The sequence below is a fragment of the Suncus etruscus genome, chromosome 3 (assembly GCF_024139225.1).
Source record: "Suncus etruscus isolate mSunEtr1 chromosome 3, mSunEtr1.pri.cur, whole genome shotgun sequence".
In the NCBI taxonomy this organism is placed as follows: Eukaryota; Metazoa; Chordata; class Mammalia; order Eulipotyphla; family Soricidae; genus Suncus; species Suncus etruscus.
In genome coordinates this window covers 138,938,731-138,956,507 of record NC_064850.1, presented here as the reverse complement: position 1 = coordinate 138,956,507, position 17,777 = coordinate 138,938,731, and the positions used below count along the sequence as shown (strand labels likewise).

Below are 17,777 nucleotides of genomic sequence, written 5' to 3'. Positions count from 1 at the left end.
TTATTTCCTTGTGTTGGCATTTGCTTCCAGACCCATACTCTTCAGTCCCTCGGGATTAGGGTGTAGAGGCTTCCACTTCACCTGGCACCCAATGTGAGTCTGAGTTTGGACCTCTTCCCCAGTTACTTGATACACAGTAAGATGAGAAATGATCTCTGGCCCAAGGGAATCCTTTGCCACACCTTGGACAGAGTCCAGGTGATCTCCTTGGATGGAGCCCACCATATCCTCTGACAGAATAATTGGATCTGTTCTGATTCCCCAGAGTTTACCTCTGTATTGCCTCTGTATTGAGTAAGTCACTAAAGCTTCTCCAGGGGCTGGAGCAATAGCATAGCAGTAGGGCACTGGCTTTGCACATGGCTGACCTGGGACTGACCCATCCCATGTGGTTCCACAAGCCTACCAGGAGCAATTTCTTAAGTATTGTGTCTCAAGTAACTGGGGAAGAGGTTCAAACCCATGTTTTTTTGTTTGTTTCATTTTGCATAGATGAAGCAAAAAATTGGGGAAAATAGAAAGGAAAAAAGTTTGGCCTAAAACCAGGAGACCCTACCCATGAAGCATCCTGTCATAAGACCAACTACAGGCTCCAGGCATACTAAGTTGTCTAACCTCAAAGTCTTTCTTTGTGGTCCCAGTAAAAGTTCTTCTCAATCACAGCTGTTGCAGTCAGGTTTCTGTAATTAGAGATCCTGGTTTTTGCACAGATACTATGTCGAAGTCAGGGTGTCACAGAGTGTCTTCTAGTTTCATCTCACTGTTAGGTGCAATATACACAACCCTGCCCTGAAAGCAAGTTGTTGCTGTTTCCAACTCATCAGGATGTCATATGAACCCACTCTGAAGCAAGTTGGTGCCAGGACAGAATTAGGACCTTACCTGCTAAAAATTCACTTCCTGGTGCTGGTGCAGAAAACTGTGCCAGTTCCATAGGTGGGATACAAGGTTCAGGGATGAATAGCCATTTGCCTGACAATTTTCATTGACATTTTCAAAAGCTAATGTTTTTGACAGGAGCTGTTGTATTTCCTTGCTTTTTAATATGCCTCTGGATAGTATCTATCAGATTCCCCCAGAAATTCTGAGTATGGCTCTGAAGCAGCCTGAAATAGTTTTGCAAAACTGCCTTTAAATTCTGCATTCACATCAACCTTCTCCCAAGCACACAATGAAATCTCTCTGACCAGTCCAAAACAGCACAGGGTAAAGTTGCCTGCTGTAGGGGTCCAAGAAATCCCCTTGCCCTATCAAAAACTCACAAGACAACTGAACTCCTGCAACCATCCTTCCAGAATCACCTAGATTATTAAGCTTGGTTTTAGCTCCATCAGAAAACCACATATTCTACTGCATCAGTTGGGAAGAACTCAGACAGGTCTTAGCAACAGTATTAATGTCCTGAGGAGTCCACCATCCACCTTCATTCCAGGTAATAAGAAATTCAACACAAAACAAATAAAGTGGATCATACTCCAAACATGCCTTCTGAAATTGACCAAGGGATTCCATGTTTAAACTCACATAGGTTGGAGTTTGGTTGTTTCCCTGATGGGAGGGAGCCAGTTCTGGATCTGTACTCATCCCACATTCTCTTGGGAGTTGCTGCAGAAGAGGGGTGAGGGGTAACCTTACAGACATTCTTTCTGACTCAGTGTCCAATTGGACTTGTCAGCTCGTTTTTAACATTTGTTTCATCTGGTGTATTAATCTCAGTGGCTGGCAATTCCTCTAGCCTAGCACCTATGGAGGATGGCAAGTTACCAGCCTCAGGGCTTTTGGCTTAAGCACATGTCACTACTAGGAAAGCACATTTGTTTTCCAAAGTTGGAGGTGTTTTGGAAAGCTTGGCTTGTGCATTTTGCACAGTACATATAAATTATAATGCTAATTAGGACCACTACCAAAATGAACATATGCAAATTACTACTTTAGTATATTTTATATTGATTATTGGAATAAAGAAGGTACCAATATGAAGAAAGTCCAGGATCCCTCAACCCAAAACCAAGCCACTGTTATAACTTTGAACCAAATAAGAACTAACATCTTTATCAAAAATAGAATTATCCACTAGAGTCACCACAAAATGACTCCGAGAACTCACCAGTTGTAGATGATGCCCCTATTTCAGGCACTCATGAAGCAGAAGCCTCATGCCCAAGTCCCCAGGGATTAGGAAACCTGGGTCTGGAAGCAAAGACCAACACAGAAAATAATCCACACAAGATTGAAGAGAATGGGGCGGGGAAGGTGGCGCTAGAGGTAAGGTGTCTGCCTTGCAAGCACTAGCGCAGGACAGACCGCTGTTCGATTCCCCGGCGTCCCATATGGTCCCCCCAAGCCAGGGGCGATTTTTGAGCGCATAGCCAGGAGTAATCCCTGAGCGTCAAATGGGTGTGACCCAAAACCCAAACAAACAAAAAGATTGAAGAGAATAAAGCAGGTTCAGGAAAAATTCCACCACAGGCTTCCCACTCACTAGCAAAAGATACCAGCAGACAGACTAGCTGTGAAAACAGAAACCCTGAGACTTGAGGTCTTTATTGGAAAGAGAAAGAGCACCCCTTAGGTGGAGAACAGAGAGGGTGAGGGACCAATCCAGAGGTACTTCCAGTCCATGAATGACAAACACCAGCAAAGAAGAATTATCCTGAATAGAATGAAAACCAGTTACTCCAACAGGGCCTTATATGCAGTGTTGCAAGTCAGCCCTTGAAGAGGTTGACTGATGGAGGGATGGAGGATGAGGTCTTTCCCCTCCAGCTCGGAGCACGCGTCTGCCACCCTGTTCAACCGATGGTTCTGAGGTGATATGGCGGGTAAACAGCTCACAGACAGTCAGGCTTGTGGAAATATTAGCTCTATTCGGTAGACAAGACTGAAGTCCAAAGCCTCAGCCTCAGTTTCAGCAAAAAGCCCCCTCACCTTCCACAGACCCTTTTTTTTATCCCCCAGAATCAGGTACCACCCAATGGTGGGATCAGATACCAACCAATGGTGGAATCAGAATCAGGTACTACCCTAGGGTGGGGGCAGAATGCCAGGTCACACCCTAGGGTAGAGCACAATCACCAATCAGGTTAGGGTGAGTAACATACTAATCCCCTAAAATATTTACATACACAACAATGCAGGACCTACAAACAGCCAGCTTTTCCTGCTTTCTCTAATTCCCTAATTCCCTTCAGTGGGGATCTACTTTATGGCTGAGACCAGAACTGGGATAAGTGTTCTCTACAGAGGAGACTAGAGTCTGTCTATACAGAATCAGTGTGTTGAACACATGCTTTACAAGATGCCAGTGTTCAGTCTACCTGCACCAGAACCAGAGTGATATACAGCAGGACAGGAAAAAAGAGTAGGTACAAAAGAAGCTTACCAACTTCCAACCCACGTTCAATCCTCAGCACTCATATGGACCACTGAGCCCATTTAGAAGTTATTCCTTAATAGAGAGCAAGGAATAAGCCCTGAACATTTCCAAGTGGCCCAAAAACCAGAAAAATAAAACTAGAAATTCAATCCCTAGGATCACATCAGCTCAAAATAACCCACCCTATCTGGATGACACACTTTTGTTGTTGTTGTTTTGGACCACACCTGGTGATGCTCAGGAATTACTCCTGGCTCTGCATCAAGAATCACTCCTGGTGGTGCTCAGGTGAACATAGGGGATGCCAGGAATCAAACCCAGGTCAGCCACATGCAAGTGCCATACCCACTGTACTATCACTTAGGCCCCATAAGACATTTTGTTGCAGAAAGTTCTATGGGAAGGTGGTGATCTAGATCTTCACTTTCAGAAAATAATTCCACTCAGTACTGACAAACTATCGTTTCCTCCATCCCACTACCACTTCCTACCCTACCCTACAGACTTACCTGAAATTCTCGGGTAAACCACAGCCTTATCAGACTTGCCCAGAGGCCCGGGCCACTATGCTGATGGTTTCTTTTGCTTTTTTTGCAGAGGATCAGCACAGCCACAGGTGATGGCAAACACTATTGTTATCCGCATTTCACCTGTGCTGTGGACACAGAGAATATCCGTCGGGTGTTCAATGATTGTCGTGACATCATTCAGCGAATGCATCTCAAACAGTACGAACTTTTGTGAGACACCAAGGACTGCTTATGTTTGGGTCGAGCCCTGGGAAAAAGTAGTGAGTCCCTTGTACCCAGCTGCCTCTCTCCTGTCCTGTGTGTGCCCTAGGGTGCCCTCCAAGCCACTGGCTACCTCTATTACCCCTAACCCCTTCAAGTTTGGTTCTGTAGCATTTGTTTTCATTGAACTCAATCTTATACCTACTCCCACACCACACAATAATCACACACACACACACACACACACACACACACACTTTTTGCCCCACATCACCTCCAACAATTGAACTCACTCACTGCAAACATCCCCCTCTCTTGGAAAACATCTCTCAGGGTAGGGTCCCCCTGGAATCATGCAGCAACTAAATCATCAACTACTGACTCTTCAAGACTTTGCAGATGGAAGAGACACTCGCTTTTATTCCAGATCTCTATCAGGGTCGGAGCTGCCTCTCTTGACTTTCTAGCCTGGAAGATGCTATAAAGGGATGGGGTGACAGTGGTCCTGCAGGTCCACATTCACTTGCCACTTAGAGTAAACCCCACCAGAGTGGCCTTTGCTCAGACCTTTGAACTGCTACTTTGAGCCTTTTCTCTTTAGGTCATTGACTCCACTACAGGCAAAACATGTTGTCTCTCCAATGCTTCTCTAGCCTTTCACTCTGCTTGTTCAATAATCACCTTTCATATACTGTCTTTTCCTATTGGTTTGTTGCTGGCTTACAAAATGTAACCTTCTTTTGTGTAACTACAAATGAAAAATACTTTTAGTTCTTTGTGCCTTGATCATGGCTATACCTGTTTTTAAAAAATGTGTTCTTATTGTGATGAACAGCTAAAGGTCAACGTTATCTGCCACTTACTCTGAAAAGGGGAATGAAAGGTATCTACAGAGTTTAAGATATTTTTGTCATGTTGATACTTTTAAAAATTCCTTTATTTGATTACATATGTATATATTATCTACATTATATATAATATGTAAGATTTGTATGCATCACATCATACAAAGAATGCCGTATCATAGTTTCTTTCAGTGCTCTCAGAATTTTTTTCCCTCATCCAGTGTATTTGTTAGTCAGTCATTTTGCTACCAAGAGACTTTTACAAGTTCCCTAAGTGGAGAGAAACCAATCTTTCCCTTAGTTAAGGTTTTGACTGTAGTCATAACCACAGATTTTATCATAAAGAGGCAAGAACCAGGATTTGCCACTGTATCTGGCCCAGGAGAATCAAATCATGGTATTGTCATTTGCTTGTGAATAACTATTACAAAACTTTTATTTGAAAGATAACATCAAACTATGTGGCTATTTTCGCTCTTGAAAGATTTGTAAATGCAGCTTCAATCATGACGGCTCAGAAGCTAGAAAGCAAGATGAAGGTGCACTGACACTTCATATTCTCATCACAGATAAAGATTGGATAGGTTTTCATAGGTTAAAGATAGTCTATAAAGTTTTGTGAAGTACATTTCAACAAAACAGCTCCAAGAAGTGACAGCAGAAATGAGTAACACTGTTCATGCCTTTCCTTCTGATCTACTATTTTAAAGTCTAGTTTATAAATCAGTATTTTCTAATCCTTACAAACTCTTTCATATTTTTACAGATACTTTTCCCTGGAAGAAAGGGTCACAACTTATAGATAATGAATAGCAGAAAACATAATGAAATAATTAGTATCACTGTGTTTAATCCCATTATACTTTCAAAGTAAAACATGAAAACTAAAGACATGCACACACAGGCACAAAATTAACTTCACTGTATGTTCAATTTCTTAACTTCCTATTTAAAATCTACACGGCCAGATAACCCACACACATATTTAGTGGATTAGACTTCAAGTTATTGACATTATTTTTAAATATCAAAAAAATATCCTATTCCATATTTTTTTTGGCGCCCAAACAGGGACTAGTCCATATTTAAAGTTGGGATTTTGTTGTTGTTGTTTTTTTTTATCACTGTACACTGCACACATGAAATCCAGATTTTAAGACTTGATCTGCTTAAAATAGAATAGTATCTTAAAATCTGGATTGCATTCATTTAGCAGAGATGTACAAAAGTCTGCAAAAAACAATAGGTTTCTTCGAGTAGCATCTGTATTTTAAAGTGTACAGCTTTAAAATATATAGAAATTTGACAATCACACCATAGGACAAAGCAAGCCCAATATCTGTCCTCATAATCCCAGTATGTCCCAGGGCTACCAGCTCCATATGGGGAAGGAGAGACTTTCTAGTGCATGCAAGTGATGACACTAATAGTTTTTACATACTGTACAGATACAATCTTTGATTTTACATATATTTGATAAAATGAGAAAACAGACTTGTTGTAGAGTACATGTTCCATTTTTATAGCATGAGAACAGTAGAATCAACTATATATACTGCAATGATTTGCATTGGTGACTTAGAATTTCCATGCTGTAAATCAAGGTAGCCTACTTTGGTCTCATCTCACATGGGCACTGCCCGAAGTTCTGTTTCTTTGGCTTTGTGATTTAGGACTAAATCTAAAAGCTTCCAGCTCCTCACTTTGTCTTGTATTTCCTGAGCAGGTTTCTACCAAAATGAAATGTTGAGGGTAGAAGTGACAAGTGAATTAACACGAGGATCACAAGTAGTCCAGCGGCTCCACAGTATATGGTCAGAACTGTGTTCTCCATTGGGAGGTAGCACTTGGCAAGGGCATAGTCTCTGGATGTCAGGCTGCCCTGGAAGGAAAATGAATTCTGTGAGTTGTAGTGAGAGCTTCCACACAACAGCATAACTTAGACTCTGTAGAGGGAAGGCAGCCTGTAGGTACCCCACCTTTTGCCTGTATCGACAGCTCAAGTACTGGCTAGAAAAAGAAAGGCAAGGTTCAAGTGTTCTGAGTGGGGACAGACTTGGAGATGACCTCTCCCTTGCAAACAGAACCCAGACTAATGGGTTCTTTTAAAATACAGTGGTGGCGGAGGGCAGACAGATAGTACAGTGGGCAGGGCTCTTGCCTTGCACGCAGTAGACCTGGGTTTGATCCTGGCACTCTATGTGGTCCCCTGAACCTTATTAGAGTGATCCCTGAGGACTGCCAGGTATGGCTCAAAACCAAAAACTAAAAACATACAGTGGCATGTGTGACAGATGCAGAAAGTCAAGGACATTTAGATCTAATGTCCTCTGGAAATAAGTAATCCAAGATTACTTTCCATGCAACTTGATATTGAAATAAACAGACTCTTACAAATACATGTGCCTAAGGGCTACCTCAGTGTTGTTAGGGTTTTTTTTTTGGGGGGGGGGGTGTCAACTCTATTATGTAGAATGGCAGTGGGAATGTTTTCATTTACTTGGAATTTGAAAACAGGAGGGTCCCTGCATCTATGAAGGTCAAAGCACCTGACATAAATGCATAATGAACTGCAAAGCCAGTGCAATAGTGCAGTGGATAAGGAGCATGCCTTGTATGTAGCCAACCCAGGTTTGATTCTCAGCATACCCAAACACATCAGGAGCGATTGATTCCTGAGCACAAAGCCAGAAGTAATCTCTGAGCACTGCTAGAGTGTCCTTCCAAAAAAAAAAAAAAATGAGCATAATGAAGAGGATTCTGGAGCCCAAGGGTAAAAGCGTGAACCTGAAACATCAGGTAGTCATTAATAGGAACAGATTTATTTATCTGGGAAAACGGTAGCTTTTTTCTCTGCCAGGGAAAACAAGACAACAAGATTAGTGTGTATAATTGATGCTGTTTCCTTAGAAAATTGAACACACAGAACCTAGTATCAGAGGGCACTGCCATTCCAAAGGATACATCCATCACTCTGCAGATGCTCAGCCCAGAAACTCTAGGAACCATGTCTGCTCTCTGGGTTTATTTGTCTCTAGAGAGCCACTTAAACAGGGGGATAGTATTGAACTGAGTGCATGTGCAGTGGGAGAGTTTATGTACGGCTTTTGTATATTTTTACAGATCGCAGCAATGAAATAGTTGATTACTGTGTTGACTTAAAGACATATGAAAGCTTTCAGATGAAAATAAACATTTCAGTTACCATGATGAAACTCGGATTGTTTCTGTTCCTCCAACTGAACGATGGCACGCTAAGCTCAAGGATGCCTGCCCCATGGAACACCTCACAGCCACTGTGCGTGTGGCCACTCAGCACCAGACGTGGCCGCAGCCACCACAGCAGCTGTGGGCAGGGAAAGCAAGGAGAATGAAGGTTGATACAAACTTACTGTTAAAAATAACTTTGAATTTATTTTCAAGTAAGTTTGAACTTTTAAATTTAAGACTGAACTTATTATTAAAATTGAGTTCAAGTTCTGGGATAAGAGAGATAGTACAGCAGATAGGGTATTTGCCTCCCATCCAGCCAGGTTCTATCCCAAACATCACATATGGCTCCCTAGGCCTAGCCAGTAATAAACCCTGAGCGCAGAGCTAGCGATAAGACCTGAGCACCCATAACGAAACAAAAAAAGTAAGCTCAGGCTCTATTCTTCTTCTCTATTTCAGATTTTGTAACATTTTTAACTTTTATAAGCACTTTTATTATTTATTATATTATTAATAATTTAATATGTTACATATATATTTTAAAAAGTACATTTTGGGGACTGAGCAATAGCACAGCGATTAGGGCTTTTGCCTTGTACACAGCCAACATGGGTTTGATCCCCAGCATCCCATATGGTCCCCAGAGCCTGCCAGGAGTAACTTCTTTTTTGGTTTTTGATTTTTGGGTCACACCTGGCAGTACTCAGGAGTTACTCCTGGCTCTACACTCAGAAATCTCTCCGGGAAGGCTCAGGAGACTATATTGGATGCCAGGATTCAAACCACCATCCTTCTACATGCAAGGCAAACGCCTACCTCCATGCTATCTCTCTGGCCAAGAGGTTCTTTTTTTTGGGGGGGGGATGGAGTCATATCTGTTGATGATCAGGGGTTCCTCCTGGCTCTATGCTCAGAAATCAGTCCTGGCAGGAATGGGGGACCATATGGGATGCCAGAATTCAAACCACAGTCCTTCTAAACTTCCTACCTCCATGCTATCTCTCCGGCCCAGGAGTAAAGTCTCAGCACAGAGCCAGGAGTAAATCCTGAATACCACCAGGTGTGGCCAAAAAACAAAACAAAAACAAAAAAAAAAGTACAGGTTGGTGAGAAGACTTGAATAAAGAATAGCTATGAAGAGATCAGAGCAATAGCAGAGTAGGCAGGAAGTTTGCCTTGCATGAGGCTGACCCAGGTTCGATCCCCAGCATCCCAGTATGGTCCCCTGAGTACCTACAGGAGAGTTTCTGAGCTCAGAACCAGGAGTAACCTTCAGCCCAGCCTGGTTTGGCCCAAACAAAACAAAATGAAGAAGAACTGAGGGGCCAGGGATATAGTAAATGTGGCACAGTGCTTCCCTTATGTTTAGTCAATCCCAATTTGATCTCCAACACACTATGTGGTACTGCAAGCACTTCCAAAAGTGTCCCCATGAGCAGAGCTAGAAGCAAGCCCTGGACACCAACAAGTGTGGCACAAAGACCCCTCCCTTCCCTAATAAGGAATTAAACCTAATTCATTTTTTCAATGGACAATTTTATAAAGTCTCTTTTAAAAAAAATAAAGATAACTGAGATTGCTATTAACTTGATTATCAGCAAAAATAAGTAAATTTGTTTCATGGAGAAGCATAAAACTATTAGATCTCACTAAACCCTACTCCTCATCCTCTGGTCGTTAGCTATGAAAGCACGTCATTCAGCTCCTGTCCCTGGCCACTAGCAGACCTTTTGGGAAGCATCCTGGGAAAGCACATCATATCTCTCCTTAAAGGTCACATTCCTTTCCTCTGGTGGGGCTGCATCTTCGCCAGAACAGTTTGCATCACTTCTCCGATACAGTGGGAAATGCTGTTCAGGGTTTAGAAAGGCATCAGATGTGATATCATGAGACGACGGGATTGTCCTCACAAATACATGAGCTACTTTCATCTCCTCACCTGCAGAAGAATTGGGGCTGATGCTGGCAGCCGCTGCCCATGTCCACAGTGGCGGGAACCAGATTCCTGCTAATCAGAAATGAATCAGTTCGGCAAACCCTGCAGTAGCTGCATGCAGGAAGAGAAGTGGGGACTGCAAGATTACCCAAAAGAGACATTATGCACACGTGGTGCCTTGGGAAGATACCAAAACACATGCACCTGAACATGGAAGTCAGTGCCTACCTTTAGGGAGCAATTCAGTCTGCGAGAGATTTTACGGAGTTCAGCTTCCTCTTCAGAGCAAATATTACAGCCATCTCCTTCCATTGCAACACTGTTAACCATCACAAAACTGAGAGAGAGAGAGAGAGAGAGAGAGAGAGAGAGAGAGAGAGAGAGAGAGAGAGAGAGAGAGAGAGAGAGAGAACAGCAAACATGGCTCAGGATCACTAGACAGCCAAGTCGAGTTTCCATGAAATGAAAGAGAAAAGTCACTTGTGAAAACACACTTCACTCTCAGTAAGACTGACTTTAGTTCCAAGACCACAAGAGGAAAATAAAATAACATGATTGGGAGCAGAGTCCCAGACCTGGGATTTAAATACTGATCCTTGGGGGCCAACACTATAGTATAGCAGGTAGGATGCTTGCCTTGTTATATAGACTACCCAGATCAATCCCTGATACCACATATGATCGCCCATACCCACTAGGAGTGATTCCTAAGCACCACCATGTGTGCCCCCCTCAAAAAAAAAATACCCCGAACTTAGGCTGGAGTAATATTAGAGCAGGTAAGTTGCTAGCCTTGCATATAATACCAAACCCAGATCTGATTCCTGGCACCACATGGTTCCCCATGCCCTGCCTGGAGTGACCCCTAAGCACAGAGCCAGGAGTAATACCTGAGCACTGTCCAATATACCATATCCCCAAAAATTAACCCTACACTTGTGAGAAATCCCAATTAGGGCATCCTTTTTAGATTTCCAATTATCTCAGCCTCTATCCATGAATTAGCTTCTGTGTCCCCTCTGTGATGGTAGGGATGGTAACCATGCATTCATGCCATCAGCTCCAGGACAGTGCATGCCCAGCGAAAGGGCTTGCCAGCTGCCATTGCTGCTTCAGAGAGTGAAGTCCAGGCACCACTAGGACATATGGACCCTCTGGATATGCAGCAACATCTGGACACTGAAACTGAAGTGAATCTGAGCTGCTGATTAGCATTCACTGGCACAGGTGATTCCCAAACCAAGATCAAGCATCTATTTCTCTCCTACGCATGGATTGGCTGGGACTGAAGAAGGCAAAGGTCAATTGAAATGGAAAGAATTAAATAAGGGGGCCAGGATTAAATGACCCAGGTGCATGATGCACATATTTCATTTCTCTATGCCACCAAGGAGTAACTCAGATTGTGTCAGCTCCCAGACAACTATGGAAAGGTAGCTTTTAGAGACATAGTATGCAGAGTGGGGTGATGTGTATAGAAAACCCACTGAACCAGTTTCTGGAAGCTTCACAGGGCTGCTACAGCCAAAATCAAAGTACTGGAAGCCATGGGAGGCCACAGCAAAAAAGAAATGCCTCTGACCTGCATTTTCTCCCCGCACTATGCAACAGGACTGAAATATTTGGTCTGTCTACGGAGCTACAGCTCACCCATAGGAAACAAGAAAATGGTCACAAAGAGGGGAGCAGTTACTGATACTCAGAGAAGACAGAGATAGGAGGCCTTAATAAATACAAAGGCTGAAGGCATGGGGCTGGCACATGACAACAGAGCACAGTGATTCAACACACCCAGCACACAGACAAGAGCCGAAACACAGACCACTAGACCCAGCACACAGACAAGAGCCGAAACACAGACCACTAGACCCAGCACACAGACAGACAGAGACCAAAACATGGATCACCAGAGCCAGCACACCATAATGACATTCTTTATATAGCAGACTCAGTAAACTGTGAATAAGGGACTATACAGAAGGTTAATGAATTCTACTGGAGAACGTGTAGATGGAAAGAATAAAACTTGTGTGGCTGGGCAAAGTTGGAGACTAACCACCTCATTAGGGCTGTTTGGACAAGGAGGGTGGAAACTCTGTCCATGGTGCCCACACCTGAACCTGCTTCCCATCCAGACAGAACTGGGCCAGACCCCACATGGCAGATACTCTTACAGAATTAATTCCCAAGGACATAAAGGCTCCCAAAGAATCTACAAATTAATACTCACTTAATTCCTTTCCAGGAAAACAGCCTTTCTGGGTTGAAAATATTCTCAAAGCGTTCTACTTTGTATCTGTTCATTCTGTATTCAGTTGTAAAGGAAAGAAAAGTGTTTTGAAAGGTCATTTTAGAACCTCTTAAGAGTCATTACAAATACAGAAAATAACCCAAAGTTTGCATTCCCAACACGCATACTAAGATCCCCTGCTCGGTCCAACACCCACATGTTCTGAGACTAATCTGAGGACTCAGGCAAATGACCTAGCTCCCAGGACTTCAGTTTCCTCTTGGGGATACATTTCAGGGGATACTGCAGGTGATACCTAAAACATGGCAAGCATCAAACCTTATATGCCATCCTCCTGCTTTATGTGCACATCTCTGACAGTTTAATTTACAAATTAAGTAGAGCTAAACAACAATAACTAATAACGGGCCAGAGGTAGTACAGTGGGGAGGGCTTTTGCTTTGCATGCTGCTTAGCTTGATCCCCAGCATCCCATATGGTCCCCAAGGACCTCCAGGGTTGATTACTGAGCACAGAGCAAAAAGTAACCACTGAGTACTGCCAGTGTAGCCCAAAAACAAACCAAAATTTAATTAATTTATTAATAACATCAAACAATTTTAACAATTTACATGTATTACTCTCAAAATATCACTCTTGAATATCTCAATCATGTGTTTTTCAGACCAGATATAATTGCAGGTAACTGAAACCCAAGAACAAAACCACAGACAAAGGTGTGAGGTACGGGTTGGCAGAAACTGCTATGCTAGGACCATGGTAAAGTATAAATGAGTTAATATATGCAAATAAAATGCTCAATCAGGCACATCATAAGCACTACAGAGATTCTCTGATAAAGACTAATTAACTGTTTTCAGAATCTCAAAGAAAATAAGTGGCCATAAAATCAAGTGAGACTCTTCCAAAGGCACATATAAATCATTCATTCAATAGACTTGTCGAAGAAGTTCAGTGTGCAGAGTTATAACTCCTTGTCTCCCTATAGGAACTTGACATTCCAGAGCACAGATCTTTTGAGGAAAACCAACTTTCCTTTTTTTTTTTTTTTTTTTTTTTGGTTTTTGGTTTTTGGGCCACACCCGGCGGTGCTCAGGGGTTACTCCTGGCTATCTGCTCAGAAATAGCTCCTGGCAGGCATGGGGGACCATATGGGACACCGGGATTCGAACCAACCACCTTTGGTCCTGGATCGGCTGCTTGCAAGGCAAACGCCACTGTGCTATCTCTCCGGGCCCTTTTTTTTTGGGGGGGGGGGGTCACACCCGGCAGTGCTCAGGGGTTACTCCTAGCTCTACGCTTAGAAATTGCTCCTGGCAGGCTCAGGGGACCATATGGAATGCTGGGATTTGAACCATTGAACTTCTGCATGAAAGGCAAACGCCTTACCTCCATGCTATCTCTCCAGCCCCAGAAAACCAACTTTCACCTCCATACAACAAAACTAAGACTTTCCCTGCAGGGCCACAGGCTGACATGAGAATTTACAGAAGCCACAGTGACAGCATAGCAGGTAGAATGCTTGCATTGCATATATCCAAGCCTGATCCATCCCTGTTATCTTATACGGTCGGTCCTCCTGAGTTCTGCCAAGACACAGTATAGACTCACTGATCTATGGGTTTTAAGAAAAATTAAACACATTATTGTAATAATGCCCATCAACAATAGAGATGAGGGCTGGAAGGACTAGCTTGCAATATGAAGCTCACTACAAAGAGTGGTGAGTGCAATTAGGGTAATAACTACACTAACAACCACCATGACAATCTCTTTTTTTTTTTTGGTTTTTGGTTTTTGGGCCATACCCGGTGACGCTCAAGGGTTACTCCTGGCTATGCGCTCAGAAGTCGCTCCTGGCTTGGGGGACCATATGGGAAACCGGGGGATCGAACTGCGGTCCATCCAAGGCTAGCGCAGGCAAGGCAGGCACCTTACCTCTAGCGCCACCGCCCGGCCCCCATACCATGACAATCTTAATGAGTGAGAGAAGTAGAATGCCTGTCTCAAATACAGGCAAGGGTTGGGAAGGAGGGTTGGAGGCATCGGTGGTGAGAATGTTGCCCTGGTGAAGAGGGGTGTTCTGTTTATGACTGAAACCCAACTATAAGTATGCTTGTAATCATGGTGCTTAAATTAAGATTTTATATATATTTAAAAAAAGTGATCTTCAAGCAGAATCAGGAGAAGCCCTTGTTAAGGAAAGTTCAAGGAATGAAGATTGCAGCCTAAGATGGGTAGAAAAGAAAGGAGTTTAAGGGGGACTGGAGAGATAGCATGGAGGTAAGGCATTTGCCTTTCATGCAGAAGGACGGAGGTTTGAATCCCGACATCCCATATGGTCTTCCAAGCCTGCCAGGAGCGATTTCTGAGCATAGAGCCAGGAGTAACCCCTGAGCGCTGCTAGGTGTGACTCCAACCCCCCCCCCAAAAAGAGAAAGGAGTTTAATGTCTACCAGGAGTTTGGTCATCCTGGCAACTCTCAGCCCCAGTGAAGGATCGACTCCATTTTCTATGTTTCAAGTATGGAAGCAAGCAAGCAAGTGGACTGGCATGACCTAAATTGCAGTTAAGACTGATGGCTTTGAAAAACAAAGTGTTTTCACAGACTTTACTGTTTTGCTTCTAATGCTTCACTCCGGTGATCCAGGTCTCTATACCAGTAAATCTTCCCCATCTTCCCTTCGCTCCCCCTATGTTCGTAAATCTGCCAATTTCCCTCATATTCCCAGATTTTCTTAAATTTCCTTCAGAGCACTGCCAGGTGTGGCAAAAACAAAAACAAAAACAAAAAACAACAACACAACAAACAATGAAAATCATGATCATTCCCAGGTTCGCTCAGGTGTGAGGCTTTGGGGAGCTACTTACTCATAGTGGAAGCCAATGTCATGGTTGCCAACGACCACTTTCAGCTGTACCTGGCTTGGGTGTCTGAACATCTTTTGAAATCGCTTCACATCATCTTCCCAGGCCTGCAGGAACAAATGTCCTGGCTTGAATTACTTAAACCCCATAGAGCCCTCTCTTTCCTCTTGCCATAAAACATGACTTATATTTTGAAGGTAAAAGGATCAAAAGTCAAAATTTCATAATAATAATAATAATAATAATGTAAAACTTGGAATCCCTTATTTTATTTCTTTGTCTATTTCAATAAACATTTTCATTATTTTGATTTGAGGGCAATTTTTTTTGCTTTGTTTTGTTTTTCGTTTTGGGATCACACCCGGCAATGCTCAGGGGTTACTATGGCTCTGCGCTCAGAAATTGCTCCTGGCAGGCTCAAGGGACCATATGGGATTCGAACCACCATCCATCCTGGATAAGCTGCTTGCAAGGCAAACACCCTACCGCTGTGCTATCTCTCCAGCCCCATTGAGGACAATTTTTAACTCAATGGTCTCCCCACCCCCATCTTAAAATATTTACTGACAAAAAGCGGAATATTTTATTCAAGCATCTCTTGTCATTTCCAGACCTTTGAAAACTATGCCAGGTCGAGCCTCAGTTTGAATAACAGCTGCAGGTCTGGACATGCTGTAGTAGGTTCTTCATAAAAGCCAATTAGATTGGTCATGTGTCTCAACCCAGTCAAACATGAGCACATGCCTCAGTCAGAACATTTTCCTATGGCCACTACTGTGGGAATGAGAATGGATGGAATGTGGGAGAGAGTTAAACTACAAACATTTTACCTTTGCCCTAATACTTGTTAGAATATTAAAGCTTGAGGATTACATTGGTGTCATTCTTATTAAGTCTAAAAATATCTACTGTAAGGTAGGCAATAAACCTCTTAATATTAACTCTGTCCTAAAGATTTTAAATATGGCCCAAACAATGGTTTGGAGGACTATATGGGATGCTGTGATTCCTGAATCGGTTGTGTGCAAGGCAAACACCCTACCACTGTGCTATCTCTCCACCTCACAAATGATATTTTTTTTCTTTTTTTGGGCCACATCCGGTGACACTCAGGGGTTACTCCTGGCTGTACGCTCAGAAATGCTCCTGGCTTGGGGACCAGGTGGGATGCCAGGGGATCAAACTTCGGTCCATCCTAGGTTAGCGTGTGCAAGGCAAATGCCCTACTGCTTGTATGACTGCTCTGGCCCCACCAATGAATTTTTTAGTATGCCCTTCCCCGCAAAAAAAAAAACAAAACTTTCCAAAAACCATTAGTGATCTAACATTTTAGATCAATGGCAAGAATTGCTAGCATACTCTCTCCCTGTCTGTCTCTCTCCCTGTATGTCTGTCTCTTGCTTGCTTTCCCTCCCTCCTTCCCTCTCTATCTCCCCTGCACTCTCCCCATTCCAGGAATGTAATAAGCAAAGTTTTTTTTAACTTTATTTATTTATTAATTGATAGGTTAATTGGTTTCTGGGCCACACCCAGAGGCACTCAAGGGCTACTCCTGGCTCTGCACTCAGAAATCGCCTCTTGTTAGGCTGGAGGACCAAAAGGGATGCTGGGAATCAAACCTGGTCCCTCCCTAGTCCACAGCATGCAGTGCTATCTCACTGGCCCCAAGCAAAGTTTTTTAACTTCTGAGATAGTAAGGTTTTTTTTTTCCTCTGGTTTGTGGAAATACTTTCATGAGGAGAACTTTAGCCTCCCCTGAGGGCAGAGGGACTTCACGTCAGATCCTTACATCTTCTGACTGGAAGCAAATGAGAAGAGTGACAAGTACACTTGTACAAATCTCTTAGTTAGTATTTCAATTATTTAATATGGTTAAATAAAAAAGTAAATAGTTAAATATACTTGTGAATCCCTCTTGCCTAAATTTCCACTTTCCAAGAGGTTTGTGAAAATATTCATTCCAGCAAACTGATGAATTGACTAATCTACATATTTCCTACACAAAGATGAGATTAGCCAACCTAACTATACTGTTGCTGAAAAGATTAACATTCTTCCAGAGAGACCCTACATCTCTTTTTCTTTTTTATGGCAGGGGAGTGGTCAAACCCTGAGGTGCTGTGGGGTTACTTCTGGCTTTGCACTCAGAAATTACTCCTGGCAAGCTCAGGGAGAATCATATGGGATGCTGGGGTTTGAACCCCACTTGGCCTCAGGCAAGACAAGTGCCCTCGCCACTGTGCAATGGCTCCAGTCCCAAGACTCTACATCTTTACTACAGACAACTAAACAAAACGTCCAACCTTACTGATTCTGCTTTATGGAAGCTGTACACTGCCTGTGTTAGAGACTCAGAGCAGAATTAGGTACTTAGAATCCAGGATCTTACCTGAAAAGAGCTCCACTTCCCCTCATCAAAGATGTCCCCCAGAATGAAGACAACTTCTGGCTGCAACACCCACAAAGCGGTCTGGAAAGCTCGCTCCATTTGCCATTCCCTTGACACCAACAGAGAAAAGTTGGGAATGTCTGATTCTTGGGTGAAGACTATCCTCTT

At 43.0% G+C, this 17,777-nt stretch overlaps 3 protein-coding genes across 3 annotated transcripts in view; 2 read left to right on the top strand and 1 right to left on the bottom strand.

Annotated features, from left to right (window-relative positions):
- Positions 1-5,387, top strand: part of GNAL (G protein subunit alpha L) — a 169,514-nt gene extending 164,127 nt beyond the window's left edge. Inside the window, exon 12 of the mRNA XM_049770091.1 lies at positions 3,974-5,387. Within this exon, the coding sequence (XP_049626048.1) occupies positions 3,974-4,120 (147 nt within the window). The 3' untranslated portion in view covers positions 4,121-5,387. The remainder of the gene's footprint in view (positions 1-3,973) is intronic.
- The window catches only part of CIDEA (cell death inducing DFFA like effector a), a 449,150-nt gene that overhangs the window by 287,402 nt on the left and 143,971 nt on the right, over positions 1-17,777 (top strand). The window lies entirely within an intron of this gene.
- MPPE1 (metallophosphoesterase 1) overlaps positions 6,466-17,777 on the bottom strand; it is a 28,045-nt gene continuing 16,733 nt past the window's right edge. Inside the window, exons 3-10 of the mRNA XM_049770100.1 lie at positions 17,610-17,718; positions 15,224-15,327; positions 12,332-12,406; positions 10,330-10,438; positions 10,105-10,170; positions 9,893-10,015; positions 8,158-8,298; positions 6,466-6,834 (exon numbers count right to left, since the gene is read on the bottom strand). Coding sequence (XP_049626057.1) covers positions 6,652-6,834; positions 8,158-8,298; positions 9,893-10,015; positions 10,105-10,170; positions 10,330-10,438; positions 12,332-12,406; positions 15,224-15,327; positions 17,610-17,718 — 910 coding nt within the window. The 3' untranslated portion in view covers positions 6,466-6,651. The remainder of the gene's footprint in view (positions 6,835-8,157; positions 8,299-9,892; positions 10,016-10,104; positions 10,171-10,329; positions 10,439-12,331; positions 12,407-15,223; positions 15,328-17,609; positions 17,719-17,777) is intronic.